Genomic DNA, 20,193 nt, shown 5'->3' on the forward strand with positions numbered 1-20,193 from the left:
TTCTAAAATAGAATTAATTAATATATTTAAAAAACAACATAAAATATACAAAGTATTTAGAGACAATTTCAAAAACAATTGACACATTTATATATTAGATGGAATATAATTAATTCTAAAAAATTTCGTTTTACTTTGAAGGTTTTATGATCATGTAAATATTACTACATGTCTAAGAACACAAATTTTAAAATTCTTTGTTGTTTCTAAATTTTATGTTGAACCAAACTACATCACATAAATTAGAAAAGATAAAATTTTCTGAAACAAATACAATAAGATAGTGGTATTTATTTACTGTATTAAGGTTGTTTGGTTGGTTGCATAATGAAAAATAATGACAATATTAATTTTTTGTAACTAGTGCGATATTTGATTTGCCTCATAAAACTTAGTTAGCTCCATTAATAATCAAGATAATTTTTATGGGAATATATATATATATATATATATATATATATATATATATATATATATTTATTTTTATGCGAGATAGAATAGATGATATATAAGTATTTGAGAAGTACTTGAATAAGAGCATTTAGAGAGAGAAAATTACTAGACTCGGGTTCTTTATTGGATCAGAAAAACCTGGTGTTGAAAATCAAGTAACTTCCATATAGTTACGTTCTTTTGTAATATGGTGATTCAATTAAAATTGACAATTGTTGCACCATCACAATTCATGTACAATTGACGATTTCTGTTATAAATATATTATATTATGGATGTTTATTTAGTACTTCGTTGTAAATAAGCTTCCTGAAGAAGCTTATCCATATGGGAATTCGCCGTAAATATATTTATCTATTTAGTACTCTATTGGAAATAAGCTTCCTGAAGAAGCTTATCACTTCGGTACCCGGTTATGGATAAACATTACCCCGGTAGAAGATTATTCATACCGAGTATAATAAGCTTATCATTTCGATACTCCGTTATGGATAAACATTATCCCCGGTAGAAGATTATCCATACTGGGTACAATGAGCTTATTCATTCAGTACTCCGTTATGGATAAACATTGCTTTCAGTAGAAGATTATCCATATCTAGTATAGTAGCAGCTTACACAACAGCTTCTTTTCTTCTATAAATAGAAGAGATTTCAGTTAATTATGTACATCAGTTTGAATTCGAATAATATATCGGTTTCTATCTATACTTGTCTTTACTTTACAGTCATTATTTTATAACACGTTATCAGCACGAGACTCTGCAATCTCGAGCAAATATTTTGAAAGTATCTGAGGTAAGAACTTTCTTTTCCTAAATAATGTCAAATCTTTCTAAACTTGAATTTGTAGCCTTGGATATATCGGGCAAAAGCTACATGTCTTGGGCGCTTGATGCTGAAATTCATCTTGATGCGATGGGTCTGGCATACACCATCAAAGACAAAAATCAGGCATCAAACCAAGATCGTGCCAAAGCATGATATTCCTACGTCATCACCTTGATAAGGGCCTGGAATATCTTACTGTTAAATATCCACTCATACTGTGGAATAATTTGAAAGATAGATATGACCACCTGAAGATGGTCGTTCTTCTACAGGCACGATATGATTGGACTCATCTAAGGCTACAAGATTTTAAATCTATAAGTGAGTATAATTCTGCTATGTTCAGAATTATTTCCTAATTGAAATTATGTGGTGATAATATTACTGATCATGATATGTTGGAGAAAACTTTCACCACTTTTCATGTCTCGAATATGCTCCTGCAGCAGCAATATCGAGAAATGGGATTTAAAAAGTATTTTGAACTTATCTCACATTTTCTTGTGGTCGAGCAACATAATGGGCTATTAATGAAAAACCATGAAAGCCGAGCTACTGGTTCTTGTCCATTCCCTGAAGTGAAAGAGACGAACTTCCACCAAGTTAAACGTGGAAAAGGTCGTGGTCATGGCCGTGGTCGGGGAAGAAACTATAATCATGGGAATAATAATGCACCAAAGAACCCTCCTCACCACCAGCAGTGAAAAAGGAAGGAACAAAAGCATGAAGCGGTGCAAGCACCAAATGCAGAAAATGCATGCTACAGATGTGGAGGAAAAGGGCACTGGTCACGTACCTGTCGTACGCCAAAGCACCTGGTTGAGCTTTATCAAGCCTCCCTGAAGAAGACAGAGAAAAATGCTGAAGAAAATTTTATTTCTGAAGATAATTTAGACTTCATGCATTTGGATGTAGCTGATTACTTTGCACTCCCAGAAGGAGGAACAAGTCATGTAATCGGTAGTGAATATATAGAAATATAAATATTTTAATTTTTGTTGTTTGTAATAGATAGTATGGTTATGTAATTGTTGTATATAAATAAAAGTTATGCTTTGATAATAATGTTTACTATAGTATATTTTATTTATGTCATTTTGAAGAATATGGATAATCCTCAAATTATGTTTGGAGCAAAGACAAATCATGAAGATATTTGTGTTATTGATAGTGGAACAACTCATGCCATATTCAAGGATCAGAAATACTTTTCTTATTTGCATAAGGAAAAAGCAAATGTTTCAACAATTTCTGGTAATATAAGTTTGATTGAAGGCTCCGAAAGAGCCATAATATTTCTGTCTAAGGGAACAAAACTTATTATAGACAATGTATTGTTCTCTCTAAGTCCCGAAGAAACTTGTTGAGTTTTATAGATATCCGCCGAAATGGGTATCATGTTGAGACAATAGATGAAATTAATGTGGAATATCTTTGTATTACAAAGAATATTCTGGCCAGAAATGCATTGTAGAAAAGCTACCGATTTTATCTTCTGGATTATACTATTCAAAAATTAGTACAATTGAAGCACACTCTATCGTAAACCAGAAGTTTACGGATTCAAATATTTTTGTGCTTTGGCATGGCCGTTTGGGCCATCCTGGATCAATAATGTTGAGACGAATTACTGAAAATTCGAGTAGGCATCCATTAAAGAACCTGAAGATTCTTACAAATGACGATTTTTCTTGTGATGCTTGTTATCAAGGCAAAATGATCACTTGAATCTCCTGCCTTTCTAGAGCATATACATAAGGATATATGTGGACTTATTCACCCACCAAGTGGGTTGTTTAGATATTTTATGGTCCTAATAGATGCATCTTCAAAATGGTCTCATGTGTGCCTACTATCATCTCGCAACCTGGCGTTTGCAAAGCTATTAGCCCAAATAATTCGATTAAGGGCACAATTCTTAGATTATCCTATAAAGGTTATTCGCCTTGATAATGCTGGAGAATTATCATCTCAAGCTTTTGATGATTATTGTCTATCAGTTGGGATAAAAGTTGAACATCTTATAGCTTATGTTCATACTCAAAATGGCCTTGCAGAGTCATTTATTAAACGCTTGCAATTGATAGCAAGACCACTACTTATGAAAACAAAATTGCCCACTATTGCTTGGGGCCATGCTATCTTGCATGCAACATCACTTATCGGTTTCAGACCGACACATTATAATAAATATTCTCCATCACAATTAGTTTTTGATCATGAACCAAATATTGCCCATCTACGAATTTTCGGATATGTTGTATATGTGCCAGTAACACCACCACAGCGCAGTAAGATGGGACCACAGAGAAGGATAGGAATATATGTTGGGTTTGAATCACCTTCTATTATTCACTATCTTGAACCATTGACAAGAGATTTATTTACTGCTCGATTTGCATATTGTCGGTTTGATGAAACAAATTTCCCACAATTAGGGGGAGAGAAAAAGGAAATCAAAAGAGAAATTGTGCGGAAAGTTTCATCATTATCTCATTTTGATCCACGTACCCCTATATGTAATCAGGAGGCCCAGAAGATCATCCATTTACAGAATATAGCAAATCAAATGCTAGACGCATTTACTGATTTGAAAAGGATAACTAAGTCATATATCCCTGCAGAGAATGTGCCTATCCGAATTGATGTCCCAGTAAGACCATCTACTAGCATAAAAGCTAGTGAACCTAAAGTACACCTGAAGCGTGGTAGGCCTTTAGGTTCTAAGGATCGAAATCCTCGAAAATTAAAATCGACAAATGATCAAAGCGATACTATGAAGGGATCTCCTGAAGAGACCCAAAATCTGATTAGTTCTGAGATTCCTGAAGAAATCAATGAACCCGAAGCTCATGTGAGTGAGGAACTTTTAATAAGTTCGATCGGTGATGGGATTAATTTAAATCGATCTGAAATAGTGGTGGATAATATTTTTGCATATAATGTTGCACTTAATATTATGCAAGATAGTGAGGATCTTGAACCTCGATCTGTCGAAGAATGTCGACAAAGATCTGATTGGCCAAAATGGCAAGAGGCAATTCAATCGGAATTGAAGTCACTTGCTAAAAGAGAGGTCTTTGGACCAGTAGTCCAAACACCTGCTGGTATAAAACCAGTTGGTCATAAATGGGTTTTTGTGCGAAAAAGGAATGATAAAAATGAAGTTGAAAGATACAAAGCTCGCCTTGTTGCACAAGGATTCTCACAACGACCTGGAGTCGATTTTGATGAAACATATTCACCTGTTATGGATGCCATAACATTTCGATATCTCATCAGTTTAGCACTACATGAAAAGCTTGAAATACATCTAATGGATGTAGTTACAGCTTATCTGTACGGTTCACTTGATAATGAAATTTATATGAAAATCCCTGAAGGATTTAAAATGCCTGAAGCAAAATCTCAGGAAATGTATTCAATCAGATTACAAAGATCTTTGTACGGTTTAAAGCAATCTGGGCGCATGTGGTATAATCGCCTTAGTGAATATTTGCTGAAAGAAGGTTACATAAATGATGTTATTTGTCCATGTATTTTTATAAAGAAAATGGCATCAGAATTTGTTATACTTGTTGTTTATGTTGATGACATAAATCTTGTTGGAACTCCAGAAGAGCTCCAAAAGGCAATTGAATATCTTAAGAAAGAATTTGAGATGAAAGATCTTGGAAAGACAAAACTTTGTCTTGGTCTGCAAATTGAACATTTAGCAGACGAGATCTTTATCCATCAATCTGCCTATACAGAAAGAGTCTTAAAACGCTTTTATATGAACAAAGCGCACCCATTGAGTACACCAATGGTTGTTCGACCTCCAGAAGAGGACGAGGAACTCCTTGGTCCCGAAGTACCCTATCTCAGTGCAATTGGTGCACTAATGTATCTTGCTAATGCTACAAGGCCTGACATAGCATTTTCTATTAATTTACTAGCAAGATATAGTTCTTCTCTTACACGGAGACATTGGAACGGGATTAAGCATATATTGCGATATTTAAAGAGAACTCTTGATATGGGTTTGTTTTATGCTAACAAAGATAGTGCAGATCTTGTTGGTTATGCAGATGTAGGTTATTTATCTGATCCCCATAAAGCTTGATCTCAAACCGGGTACGTATTTACATATGGAGGTACTATCATATCATGGCGCTCCACAAAGCAATCTATTGTTGCTACTTCTTCAAATCACGCTGAGATAATAGCTATTCATGAAGCAAGTAGGGAATGCGTATGGTTGAGATCAATAATTCATTTTATTCGAGAAAAATGTGGTTTGGAATGTGAGAAAAGACCCACAATTTTATACGAAGACAATGCTGCATGCATAGCCCAATTGAAGGGAGGATTTATAAAAGGAGATAGAACGAAGCACATTTCACCAAAATTATTCTACACACACGATCTTCAGAAAAATGGTGACATTGATGTGCAACAAATCCGTTCAAGTGATAATCCAGCAGATTTATTCACTAAATCTTTGCCAACTTCAACTTTTGAGAAGATGGTATACAAGATTGGAATGCGGAGACTCAAATATTTGAAACAAGGTTTTCATCAGGGGGAGTAAAATACGCGATGCACTCTTTTTCCCTTACTAAGGTTTTTTCCCATGGGGTTTTCCTTATAAGGTTTTTAATGAGGCACCTAGCAATGCATATTACTAAATATGTGTATTCTTTTTCCTTCACTAGAATTTTTTTTCACGTGGTTTTTCCTAGTAAGGTTTTAATGAGGCACATTATCTTTTAATGAACATCCAGGGGGAATGTTATAAATATTATATTATGGATGTTCATTTAGTACTCTGTTGTAAATAAGCTTCCTGAAGAAGCTTATCCATATGGGAATCCGCCGTAAAATATATTTATCTATTTAGTACTCTATTGGAAATAAGCTTCCTGAAGAAGCTTATCACTTCGGTACCGGTTATGGATAAACATTACCCCCGGTAGAAGATTATCCATATCGGGTATAATAAGCTTATCTTTTCGATACTCCATTATGGATAAACATTATCCCCGGTAGAAGATTATCCATACCGGGTACAATGAGCTTATCCATTCAGTACTCCGTTATGGATAAACATTGCTTTCAGTAGAAGATTATCCATATATGGTATAGTAGCAGCTTACACAACAGCTTCCTTTTTTCTATAAATAGAAGAGATTTCAGTGCATTATGTACATGAGTTTGAATTCGAATAATATATCAGTTTCTCTTTATACTTGTCTTTACTTTACAGTCGTTATTTTATAACAATTCCTACATTCGGTATAAACAATCCTTATAATATTGCTTATGTTGAAAATACTAATAATGGATGTTCATATTGAGCTCCATCATTTAACGGTAGTAATTATTCCTCCTACTATTTTAGTGGTCATTCCTCCCACTATCGTATAATAGTGATTCTTCATTTTTCATGCCTATATAAAAGCTTTGTAATAGATGGGCAAATACACACAATTGAAGAGGAAAAACTCCTCCTTCTTTCTATCTATATTTATTATTTACTAAATTATTTTTATTTCATAACACGTTATCAGCACGATTGTTATCTTCATTTTCACAATCACATCCTAGTTGTGTTCGATTCTCCTTCACGTATATCACTATATATTCATTGATTTATGGTATATATATATATATATATATATATATATATATATATATATATATATATATATATATATGCATACTGATATTTTTAACAAATTCATATATTATTAAGCATTTATTTTAGTTGATCATGTTACTGAATACCTTGCTTATTGTTAAAGAAAATATAAGATATAGATCTTAAGTGCGTTAAACTAACAAAAATAATTTAATAAATATGTGCGAACTTGCGTAGAGCAAAATTTATTTTCAAGACATTTTACAAAAACAAAACAGTTATAACTAAGGTGAAAAAGAAATAATTGTACATACTAGTTTAAATTACTTTACAATTGGTGGAAAATACTATTTGAATATATTCACTCTTATCACCATATATGGTTATTCCTCAAATCCTCGTTTATAATAAATTGCTTTTCTTTTGCTATACTGAATATATCTCTTTATGTATTCATATACTCCATAATTCTTGTTTATTTGACATATATATTATATGTTATTTACACCTCTCTTTTTTATATACTATATGTTTAAAGTGATCAACTTCTTAATTAGTTGCCTGAAATTTTTTTTACAAGTATATTTTCATTGAAAATTATTTTTATTCTTTCTAACCCATTTACTTTTGTGATTAGTTTCAATATGTTAAACTTGTCAAAGTTTGAATTCGTAGCAGAAGATATTACCGAAAAAAATTATTTATCATGGGTCTTTAATGCTGAAATTCACCTTGACACTAAAGGTCTTGGGAATACTATTATAGTAGGAAATGAAGCATCAAATCAGGATAAAGCGAAGGCCATGATTTTCCTTCGTCATCATCCAAAGGATTAAAAACTGAATATTTAACTGTAAAAGATCCACTTGAATTATGGATTAATTTGAAAGATCGATATGACCACCTAAAACTTAAGGTATAATAACCAAAAACTCGGTATGAGTGAATACATTTAAGGTTGCAAGACTTTAAAACCGTAAGTGAGTATAATTCTGCTATCTTTAAAGTAAATTCTCTATCAAAATTATGTGAAGACACTATGAGGACTTATTGGAGAAAATATTTTCTACTTTTCACGTTACAAATGTGGTGCTACAACAACAATACCGTAAAAAGGGTTTTAAGAAATATTATGAGTTAATAACATGCCTACTTGTGACAAAGCAGAATAATATTCTATTAATAAAAAATCATGAAGCCCATCCCACTGGGTCAACTACATTTTCGGAAGTGAATGTTGTAGCAGCATATGATAAGTCTGAAAGAAAACAAAATAATTACCGTGGTCATGGACATGGACGTGGCAGGGGACGAAACAATTATCGTCATTATAGTGGAAATAAACATGAGAACAATAAGAGTTCTCAAATATACTTCAAAAGGTAAAATTAATATATGTCACTGATATGGTATGAAAGGTCATTGGGCATGCATTTGTCGTACACCAGATCATTTTGTCAAACTTTATCAAGCCTCCTTCAGAAAGAAAGAAAATAATGTGAAGGCACACTTGACCTTTCAAAATAATGATGATGAAGCAGGCCCCTCAAACAAATATAATTCTGAGGTACATCTTGCATATAAAGATGATGATTTTGGAGACCTTGAAAATATTGTATAAATGATTTAGTAACTAGAGACTTCTTTGAGGATATTGACTAAAGAACTAATCATCTTATTAGGGAATGAAGCTATAATAAAAATTATCGTTTTTCATTTGTGTTTGCAACTAGTTTATTTTTCTTGAGTGTATTTTCCTAATATATTGGCTAGTTTCTACATTCCTAATATATTTCTTAATATTTTTTTCTGTTAGTCTTTCATATTTCTTATGGTATACTTTTTGATTTTTTATGAAGAATATGATAATTCCCAGTCTTCATTTGGACTCAAGATTAATAAAGATGATATATGTCTTCTGGATAGTGCTACAACACACACTATTTTAAGAGATAAAAGATATTTCTCTTATTTGGTAATGAAAGAAGCCAATGTTAATACAATATCTAGTAGTACAAGATTAATTGAAAGTTCTGGAAGAGCCAATTTATTACTACCAGGAGGAACAAATTTGGCTATTGATGAAGCACTACATTGTGGTAAATCTCAAAGAAACATATTAAGTTTCAAAGATATTCGCTAAAATGACTACCATATTGAGACTACAAATGATGAAAAGATTGAATAACTTTATATTACTACAATAATATCTGGTAAGAAATATGTACTTGAAATGTTACCTGCTATTTCCTACGAATTATATTACACAAGTATTAGCATGATTGATACACATGTCGTAGTAAACAAAAAGTTTACTAATCAAGATAATTTTATTATTTGGCATGCCCAGCTAGGTCATCTTGGTTCTACTATGATGCATAAAATAATGAGAATTTACATGGACATTCAATGAAGAACCAAAAGATTCTTCAATTTAAGGAATTCTCTTGTGTTGCATGTTGTCAAGACAAATTAATTATTAGACCATCAATGATTAAAGTTAGGATGGAATCTCATGCATTTCTGGAACGTATACATGATGATATATGTGGGCTCATTCACCCTCCGTGTGGACCATTCAGATATTATATGGTTTTGGCAAATGCATCTACAAGATGGTCAATGTGTGTTTATTATCAACTCGCAATATGACATTTACGAGATTGTTGGCTCAAATAATAAAGCTAAGAGCATATTTTCCAGATTATGCAACTAAGACAATTCGTCTTGATAATGCTGGTGAGTTTACATCTTAGGCTTTTACTGATTATTGTATATAAACTGGGATAACAATTGAGCATCTGGTTGCTCATGTTTATACACAAAATAGTCTAGCGGAATCATTGATCAAACGGCTCCAATTAATTGCTAGACCAATGCTTATGAGAACAAAATTTCTCATTTCAGTATGAGGCCATGCTATTTTGCATGCAGTAGCAATACTTGTGCAGAAACGGCCCACAAGTTATCATAAAGTATTCCCATTGCAATTGGCTTTTGGTCAGGAGCCAAATATTTCTCATCTTAGAATCTTTAATTGTGCGGGATATGTTCCAATTGCTCCACCGCAACGCACAAAGATGGGTCCTCAAAGAAGATTGGGAATATATGTTGCGTATAAATCTCCTTCTATTATAAAATATCTGGAGCCTATGACTGAAGATTTATTTACGGCAAGATTTTCTGATTGTCATTTTGATGAATTAGTATACCCAACATTAGGGGGAAAAAATAAGCATCTATGAAAGGAGATAGATTGGAATGCATTATCACTATCTCATTTAGATCCTCGAACAAATCAACGTGAACAAGAGGTTCAGAAGATAATTCATTTGTAAAATGTTGCAAATCAACTGCCAGATGCATTCATTGACCTACCAAGGGTAACTAAGTCACATATTCCAGCTGCTAATACTCCAATCCGAGTTGATATCCCGGTAGGACAATCAATTAAAACAAATGAGTTTAAACCACGCTTGAAACATGATAGACCAATCAGTTCTAAAGATAAAATCTCCGAAAAAGAAAAGGAGCAAATGATCATAATACGGAGGTAGTGACTCAAGAAGAGCACAAAGGCATAACAAATGATAAGACCTCAAGGGAGGTTTAAGTACCTGAAAATAATGAGAATGAAGAGATCTCAAATAAGTTATGTCTCAACGGAAAAAAGATGGAACTGAATATCTTGATTGCCAAATGCTTGTGCGTTGTGATCAACCTAGAAAGAACATGTCTCTCCTTCATTAAATACTTGGTGCTACAAATCCCATTGGCAAATCAAAGAAACCTCAACTACATTTATGTCAGCTGAAAAGAAGCATCAAATGATGAATGAATGATATTTTACAGTCAACTGCGAAGTGAAAGTCAGTCTTAATGGCCATTGTTGCATAGTCCGCATTGATGTTTGAATTTCCAGGAGATATTTTAGGCTGTTGTGTTAGTCTTTATGACAAAGTGTCTTCCTATTCTCCAGCTTAGCGCATCTGCAACGATAGGTAGTAGCCTTTTCTAATAAGGCTTCCTTTTCATAAGAAAGGGCCAGGCAATGACATCTCCTTTCTGGATGAAGACTGCACCAATCTCCTTTCTATTTTCCAGAAGCATCCCTCAGTCTTTAAACGAACTCTTGAGAGAAACAGGGAGGGCCAACACTGTGGTTACAACAACCTTCAGAGATTCAAAAGCTTGGTTGGCTTCTTGACTCCACTGAGAGCTATCCTTCTTCAATAGATCGGTTTGAGATCTAACAAGATCATGCCCGTTTATGAAAGACCTATAATAGTCAATTAACTGGGCATGGCAATGGGGTGAGGCAAGGCTTGGAAAGGTTTAGTGCTAAGGGTGAGGGAAGCTCTTAGCAAAGCAATGAATGCAATGCATTTGTCTGAAGACATTAGTCATTTAAAGTATGTACTTCAATGTTTCCGAAGTTAGAGAACGTTTTCACATAGGAACTTATATTCAAAGACCCTCTCTCTGGCGCTAGCAAAAGGCCTAACTCTTAATTCTTCTAGGACCATTTTGGAATTCCTTCCAAAGCCTTCAAATTATCTTTATGGGTAGTGTCATTGCACCAATTCATATGATCCCTTTTTGCTGGCTTTGCACCTGCCATCACATTTGTGGTAAGACTCATTATTATCAATTCTACAAAGCCCCTATTTCATTCAATTAGCTTAATCACCAAGAAATAAGCAAATCGCTTTGCAGAGAGTACTTAGGGCATTTGGAAGTACTTTTACAGAGTTTGATAAATACCCGAAAACACTTACTACAAACAAACTTTATGGCCAAAACACTCAGTTTTACATGTTTTGGTAATCAAGTGCTTTTATATCTTGACCACCAAAACTAACAGTTAACTTTGTTTTGTTTCTTTCTAATGCATCTATGAAAACTCACTGCCACACACAAGTACTTTAACCAACTAGCATGAGATAATCAAATCTGAAACTCATCAACCATTTCTACAATTCATATAGAACGTTGGAAGAGATCTCTTACGTCTGATCAAGAAAAGAAGTTTCTTTTGATGTGGACTTGGAACCATTGATGCTTCCCAATCGTTTTACACCAGTTGCCCATCTCTCCATGTCCTCTTTCACTTCCCATATCTTGCTTTCTGTTTCCCAATCCCATATTCTCTTGATGGTTGAGAATAAACCTCTGTCGCACTTTGTATTCATACCTGAATGCTATATGATAAATTCACCAGAAACAAGACAAAGAAAATCAGAAGCTAGCTCAATCAACCAGCAGACTAGCTTGATGAGCTTGTCTTTGGAGTTGTCAACGCTAGACGTGAGTATTAATTCCTGGGCCAATTTGATAAGTTTAAATGTTTAAATGTTTTTCTCAGGGTGCCTAATGGAGTAAATATGATCATGACAACAAACTCAATTAATGGATGTAACCTGGAAAATGATCTTGTTTTGAGAAATGAAGGTCAAAGGAATTGAATAACTTTGATGTCATATGGATTTGGAAAGCTGCTTCTTCTCATTGAGTTTTGGAAAGGGAAAACACACCAACTGACTCAAAATTTCAGATCAGAAATGAAATGAGACTGGGATTAAAAAAAATTGTATTTACCTCTTGAGAGGAAGCCGATATAACCAACAACCCATCTGAATGACCTGGGCTTTCAGAATTCAGTATGAGAGGTTGTTTTACAGCAATGCCTGCCATGTCGACATCAAGAAATCCAAATTCCACCATCCTATTCAGCACTCTAGCTTGGAAGGTTTTTCCTCTGAGGATATCACACCAAGGTTTTATATTTTCAGACAAGAAATAAAATGCAAGTACCCCATAAAAACACCAGAAGAAGCTATGTCCGCCAAGGAAAAAGTAAGTAACAAGTTCATTGAGCTACAAAACCTGCTAGAGTCCCTGAACGGTGACCGGAGTTCTGGGGCTGGTATCATTGCTGCAAGCATAGCACATTCCCCCAAGCTAAGAAGAGATATATGCTTCCCAAAATAAAATTTTGATGCAGATTGAATACCATAAATGCCATGTCCCCAATATATCTGGTTTGTCACAGGCTCTGTTAAATTTTCACGCATAACAATAAGGAAAACCAAAATAGCTTACAGGACATGCCATGGAGGGATAAACATGATGTTTTTATCCATTTGATAATATCGTTGGAATATCATTTAGTCGATGTATTTACCAACAAAGGTCATTTTGCATTCCTCAGTTTTATCTCATCCGAAGCCACAACCGGATCGTAAACGAATTAAGCAAAAATAAACTAATCTGAAGAAAGAAACAAAAGAAAAATGCATTTATTTTCCAGTCCTTGAAGTAATTTATGAATGAAGTTGAGATAGAAACGAATGAAGATGTACTTGACCTTACACAAATAAGCACTCAAGATTTCCATTTTTGAGATTGTTCCCTCTAGTGCTAAAGCCAGAATCATCTCAACAATTTTCCTCAGGAATGTGCGTTCATTCTTCAAGAATGAATTTTTCACAAGCTGCCACAGGCAAGAAGTTTACAATGAAGAAACAGACTTATTTGAAAAGAGTCTAATAGCACACACAGAAAGTCACATCTTTGCGATTCCAGTAAATAGAACTAAATAGCAGGTAAAAATAATGAGAATTAAGAACATTTTACATAAAGGAAACTTTAGTAATGGTGCAAAGGTGATCTGGACAAACTGAACTTAAACTCTGAATTTTGACTTAATAATAAAGGCTGAAGTAGAAAAGGAAAAGCTGGCAGCCGCCTGAACCTTAAAAAGGCATTATAGTTGGCCAGATCTTTAGGTTGAAATTTCAGCAAGATGTTGTCACATATTAGTGAGCATAAGCAATCATGTTAAATCACGGATGCTGTAAAAATCACATTTGATTCCTTTGGCTGGTAAAGTTGGACTTCCTACAAGTGCACCAGATGAGATTCAGATAGGAGATAGGACCAGTCCAGAAGGATAGTACACTTTGTGTTTAATGAGAAAGAAAAAGGGAAGTGCTCTTTTTGCAACAATTCTAGGGGAAACTCCTAGCAGCACTAATCGCCATTTTGTCCTCATTTAATTAAGAGATGGAATTATTGGGTTCTTATAATCGCCAGGTATTTTCGACGTATAAATGAAGTACAACAAATAGTTCAACATAAAGCAAGATCTTTTCCTTTCTACTGGGGTTGGAGGGTGGGGTAAGGGAAAAGGGATGGTCATAGTGGAGGTGTCCGGATGAAACATACATTTCTACGTTGAATGAGTTATGCATAAAAAGGTGCTAGCTATTTTCCAATGAAGAAATCAGAATATCATGAACGTGATGCTCATCCAACCTTGCTCTAGATCACTACTAAAAATAAAAGACTACTATTGAAGACCCTCGAAGCTGATATAGAATTCAGGGTCTCATTCGAATGGCTGTCAAGTTGATGTTCCACAATGAAATCTCCTGTTGCTTCTTTTTGACCTAACATACTCTGCAAGTCTAACATACCTCAATCACAAAACCAAATTATTCTTATTTTTTGAGTACTTAACATAGCCCAGACATAGCATCCTCCATGCCGTTTTGAATAGTTCTGCCACTAAAACATCTTTGCTTTTAGGATAAGCAGTATTATTTTACTTCTAGTTTGTTTCGTTTGTTTTTGCCCCTTTTGGGTGGAAGGAACAAGACCTAATATCTCATCCGATATAGAGATTAGAGACTGCCTTGCGCCATTTACCAGACACAAGACATCAAACACATTTGCTGTATCTAAACAAACTTGAACCAAGAGTTAAGAATGGAATGCATTCCCTTTTGGGTAAATATTCAATATTCATGTTTCTTCATGAGTAACCTAATATACATTTGGACACAATTTACAGATTATCTGCACTCCACTTCTATAAAATCAAGTAGCACCAGCTAGACTCTATCTTGGACCCGAGATCTGTTGGGACGAAATATAAGAGAAGCAAGCATTAGAGATGCTCCTAGAGGTTGTATGAGAAGTATTTGCTTGCGGATATAACATGACATCAATCTGACCTCCAGCTTCTTCCATGGTTGATGCCTCAGCAAAACGTCGCCCGTAGAAACGTAAAAAGTTAAGAGATTCCATTCTTGGCTCAGTTGGTGGTATCTCGCCTTCCAACATGCCTACCACACTAACCATAGTTGGCCTGAGAGCTGGCTCCTCATGGACACAACACAATGCAACCCGCACGAACTTCTCGATATCTCCACTACTGACCCGCCCTTCAAGTTTTGGGTCAGCAAGTTCAAGGTGCCTTCCTTGCTCGTGCATCTCTAATGCAAATAAAGGGAAATACACAAGTCCCTGTGCAGACGAAGATGATGAGTGATCTCCAGTGGCAGTATCATCAAGGCTGTGACTTTGTGTTCTTTTAGAACAGTTTTTCCTTCCACTTACAATTTCAAGGAGTACCATTCCAAAGCTGTAAACATCAGTTTTTTCTGAGATTGCAGAACTTGTGAGCCATTCAGGAGCAAGGTAGCCACGAGTCCCCCTCATTGTTGTGAATAGACTGGACTGTTCACGATTCAGAAGCTTGGAGAGGCCAAAATCAGATATTTTTGCCTGAAAGTTATCATGCAAGAGAATGTTCTCTGGCTTTACATCACAGTGGACGATCTTTTGTTCACAGCCACTATGCAAGTATGCAAGTCCACGGGCAGAACCAAGAGCTATCTCAACCCGTTCTTGCCATTCCAGGACAGGTCCATTACCAAAAAGAGTGCGATCAAGCGACCCACGGTTCATATATTCATAAACCAATAGGCGTTGTCTCTCTTGAGCACAGAAACCTTTCAACTTGACCAAGTTTATATGGTGAATACTACCAATTATTGCAATCTCAGTACAAAAATCTCTCTGTCCTTGGATGCCCAAATTTATTATCTTTTTTACTGCAACAAGAGTTTTGTCAGGGAGCACACCCTTATATACAGCACCAAAGCCTCCTGTCCCAATCTGAATCTTGAAGTTATCAGTAGCAGCCTCAAGCTCTTTGTACTCGAACCTCACAGGTAATCCTGGGATGGAGAAGGCATCTAGGTCCTCTGAAGAAGGAGAATTAGGTCGGCTTATTTTTGATTTTATCTTCCCGAATTGTTGGGTTCGTGATCTTCTCCACAATATGAAACCCAGTGCCATCAGGAGGAAGACTCCAGTGAAAGGTAAGAGCACTGTTGCAACTAAAGGAAAGCTTACAGTTTCCTGATCAAAATTATTATTATCCCCAAAGGTTGTTGAAGCTCCAACCAAGATCTTAACAAATCCCAACAGATTATCATTACTTGTCCTTGCCATAATTGACCCTAATTCTTCTTCAAGTTTGTAACAAGAACCAGATGTGTTTGCATAGAATATCCCCAAGCATGAACAGTCTACTGAGCAGAGATTTTGACACATCGATAGATTTACCCCATACCTGAAGGGCATGGTAAAATCAGTAGTGAAGTAGTCCATACCAAAGCCAAGTCTTATGTATGACGCAGAAGAAGAATTTGATGGACTGCTATAGTTGGTGGAATTACAAGAAACTGGCAAAGAATAAGAACTGTCAGTAGGCACACAGCTGGTTGAGTTATGTGATCTAAGATTGAAATTAGCAGGACAGGAACATATAGGATTATCTGATAACACATCGGAGGTGCATATACCAAGCCCTCCACAAACATAAGGTACTCGACACCCATCTACCGGCGCAACAAAATCCTGTTTAATGTCAGCGCCAACAAAACTACTAACGATAAACTGGCCTGAATCATCCAACTTGGCAAAACGAAAAGTGGATTTTAACAAGTTCACCATTATGACAACTACAGAACCATTTTGACCAAAAAGATACAGACCTGTCTGATTGACAGCCATGTATTCCACTTCATAATTTGAATTAGTATAAGATTTGGTCTCCATGGACAACTTCCAGTATGTCAGACCTTGCCACTGTAAAATAGCATCTGAAGCAGTCAAAGAAAGCCTGTAATGACCCTTTGACAAGTCATCACCTGACATTGCACTAGAAAGCATCATGCCAACAGGCAACTTCTGTCCAATAACAATGGTATCTGTTGGATGATTAAAGCTTTCCCAAAGTGTCCCGTTAAACTGATCAAGAAGAAGGAGATTTCCAGCCTCAGTTAGCTGCATCGCGTATACTGCTGACGTTGATGGTGGAGTTGACCATTTAAAGCTGCCATCTTTTTCAGTAATGTTGATACCATTCTTAGTCAACCTCATAACTCCTGAATTTGAAACAGGTGAATCACCATTTGCTGACCAGATAATGGTATTGGATTCCACATGGATAACACACAAATAAAAATTAACTTGTTCAGAACCGGGATTGAAGATAGCAGCTTTGAACGTTCCATTGCGAGAAAACAAGAAACTTCCAGTGCTATCGATAAATTGGAGATTGGAAGCAGTAAAGTTGGGATAGACAAATTCTGTCAAGGTAAATCCAAAGACAGGACTAATGAACAAAGATACAATGAGAAAGAATAAGATGGACTCCATATAGAGTAATGATGAAAGAAAGAACAAAAACAGCTTGGCTGGAAATTGTACAGATGCGGCTGGAAATGGTCTACTATTACTTTATGCATTTGCTTTTTCATACTTCCCTCTATTGTTTAAAGTTGACTACTGAATTAACTCTGTTTACACCAGCTTGATAATGATTGGTGACCAAGTTGAGATATGTGTCACATTAGGTGATAGCAACAACTGAGGATGTAAAATATAACATTTGCAGCGTCTATCTGGCATGATCGCCTGAATTCATGGTTATAAATAGTAAGTATATTGAACATTCATGAACCATGACCTCTTAAAATATTTTCTAAAGCCATTATTCAAACAAAAGGCATAATTTACTTTGAATTCTATATTCAGTTGAGGTGACACTACCCATTATTTAATTAATTAAAAAGAGTAGTGGTTTTCCTACAACTATAAAGAAAGAAGACAAAGTGCAACATGTAATTCTTCTTACCGAAGACCACTTGTAATAGCAATGGAGTTATGGTTCAATCTTTATTTTACTGGAGATAGTTGAGTTGAGAGCAACTGTTACCTATATTAAGTCTTTATTGACACCCATCATACACCTTTCCCACTGACAGCCCATTTCTTGTCTAAAATATTCTACCATGCACAGACCATCCTACTTCTACAATTTAGCATGTCAAGCCTTAAAAACAACCCCCTCCCCCCCCCCCCCAAATATCTAATCCAAATTGAGAGAGTCATCCACATGATAAAAGTAAATTTAAAAAAGAAAAGAAAGGAGAGTTACATAGCTAAATTAATTTTCCAGCTTTAACTATCCTAGCCATAATCCCAATATAAAATAAGTAAAGTAGAAAGCAGAGGGTGAAGTGCTCAAATAGCTTCTTTGGGGCCACTGTTTATACTTTGTCATGTTTTAAAATATTTTGCAAATATAACCTGTACGCTAAACAATCAGAAGAGCGGGAAATTTACGTCTAAATTTTGGACATACATTTCTTATAGTTTTCCCACATTGGGCCTAAAGTTCCCATTGAACTTGAGTGATTTAGAAGATCATCGGGTTTAAGATTCTCAGTAAACATAGGTGAAAGTGAAACCCTACGAATTGGTTAAAAACTTCTTCTACAACTTCTCAGTGAACCTGGGTTAAAAGTTAAAACTTAAAACTTATGCTTATGAAAGGGATGTCATAATTTGCTAAGGTTTTAAAAAATGGGACTAAATATAAATGGTAGTTTGAAAAAGGGACACTCAGTTATATTTTTGGCGTTAAAGAAATGACAGAAGTCAACGCTCAAAAGTGATCCATTCTCCTACTACCACTACTGTCCCCGACTAAGCCTGTTCATATGTGGGCTTTGGGCCTGCTCATCTGGTTTCCTGTGGGCCGTTATGACAGAGGAACAAAGCCTGTGGCCCAGCTATCTTGGCCTGGTTGTTTAACCCCGAAAAGTACACAAAATTACGAAGAAGCAACTTATTCGTTGAGGCATAACAACAAACAACCTATCTGCGTACTTGAGTACCTGTTGGGTAATTGTGCTGCCACCACCAAGAGACGAGAGCGACAAAACAGCACGAGCAACGCCAACGGGATCGACCCCAAAATGGTGAAAGAAGCGTCTATCCTCGTAGGCAACCACAGCTTGTATCAAATGCTGAGGACAACTACCCATCACCTCCAACTCAGCTCGTTTAGAGAAAGCAATGAGTCGGGTCCATCTTTGAGGAAACTCAGGAACAAGAATTGTTGAAACGATGCGAAGGGAAAGAAGTGCAAATGAAAACGTTAAAAGAATGACAACCTTTGTCACAAAAGAATGGGCGTTGTCGAAGAAGTCGTGAGCTGTATGTGAACGTTGCGAGAAGCAAAGTTGGAAATGTGAGTTATGGTTGTGAAGAGAGATTTTGGGGAAGAAATGAGGAAAGTGGATGGAGGCGAAATGGATTAATGGGTTGATTTTCTTGAAGCCTATACTTAAGTGAGGATTAGCTGTGAGTGTTTGGTTGCGTTCTGGAATCAATTTGAGGGAGGTCAATGAAGCCATTTTCTGAAGGGGATTCAAAGTGTCATTTCACCAATAAAGCAACTCTATAATAACGGCGAACTAAGTAAGAATTAGGAATACTTGAATACAATTTTCCCCATGTCCGTCCGTCAATATTATACCCAATCAAGTAAGGGTGTGTTTGGCACGAGGGAAAATGTCTTCCTATTGCCTGTTTGGCCATAAAAAAGATTTCTCATCTTTTTTCAGAATCACTATTTGACCATGAAAATTTCAAATACTTGAAGTTGAATTTTAAAATTTAAAAAACTCCAAAAAAATACTTTTCAAATTTTTCGCTTCAAATCACTCAAAAAAATTCAAAAACAACTTCAAATTGTATTTATGTCTAAACACAACTCTAATTTTCAAATATCATTTTCAACTTGAATTTATTTATTTTTTACTTTTTTTCAAAATTTCACAATTTTTATGTCCAAACGCCCATCTAGAAAATGAGTGAGTTCTTGTCACGACCCGGATTTTTCACCCTCGGAAGTCGTGATAGCGCCTGCTAATGTGAGCTAGGCAAGCCAATCCTTTAAACCAATTACTTCATTATCCAATTATTTCCCTTTAGCAAACAAACATAAAGCGATAACGTAATAACAACAGAAATTTAAATTTAAGCGGAAGAAAGCAATAAAATAGCTGAAATCTGTATCTGTTACAACTGCTTAAACCTTAATTGCCCAAAACCTGGTGTCACAGTATCACAGACGGTCT

The 20,193-nt window shown here is 35.4% G+C and overlaps 2 protein-coding genes across 2 annotated transcripts; both read right to left on the reverse strand.

Annotated features, from left to right (window-relative positions):
• Positions 1 to 10,581: 10,581 nt before the first annotated feature.
• On the reverse strand, positions 10,582 to 19,555 carry LOC104243484 (uncharacterized). Its single transcript, XM_009798672.2, has 6 exons — positions 18,946 to 19,555; positions 13,275 to 13,400; positions 12,794 to 12,945; positions 12,506 to 12,665; positions 11,918 to 12,108; positions 10,582 to 11,521 (listed from the first exon to the last, which is right to left on the reverse strand). Exons 1-6 carry the CDS (start codon positions 19,465 to 19,467, stop codon positions 11,479 to 11,481), a joined length of 1,194 nt encoding a protein of 397 aa, XP_009796974.1. The 5' UTR covers positions 19,468 to 19,555; the 3' UTR covers positions 10,582 to 11,478.
• Positions 14,651 to 18,055, reverse strand: LOC104243483 (G-type lectin S-receptor-like serine/threonine-protein kinase At5g35370). The gene has a single exon (XM_009798671.2). It carries the CDS (start codon positions 17,420 to 17,422, stop codon positions 14,810 to 14,812), a length of 2,613 nt encoding a protein of 870 aa, XP_009796973.1. The 5' UTR covers positions 17,423 to 18,055; the 3' UTR covers positions 14,651 to 14,809.
• Positions 19,556 to 20,193: the final 638 nt, after the last annotated feature.

This window comes from Nicotiana sylvestris, chromosome 4 (assembly GCF_000393655.2).
Source record: "Nicotiana sylvestris chromosome 4, ASM39365v2, whole genome shotgun sequence".
NCBI lineage: Eukaryota > Viridiplantae > Streptophyta > Magnoliopsida > Solanales > Solanaceae > Nicotiana > Nicotiana sylvestris.

Excerpts from the sequence above, each read along its gene's own strand:
- LOC104243483 (XM_009798671.2), bottom strand. The coding sequence starts at position 17,422 with ATGGAGTCCATCTTATTCTTTCTCATTGTATCTTTGTTCATTAGTCCT.
- LOC104243484 (XM_009798672.2), bottom strand. The coding sequence starts at position 19,467 with ATGGCTTCATTGACCTCCCTCAAATTGATTCCAGAACGCAACCAAACA. Across the intron at positions 12,946-13,274 it reads TGAGTGCTTATTTGTGTAAG|ATATATTGGGGACATGGCAT; the intron begins GTCAAGTACATC and ends GTGACAAACCAG. Across the intron at positions 12,666-12,793 it reads CCGTTCAGGGACTCTAGCAG|AGGAAAAACCTTCCAAGCTA; the intron begins GTTTTGTAGCTC and ends TGATATCCTCAG.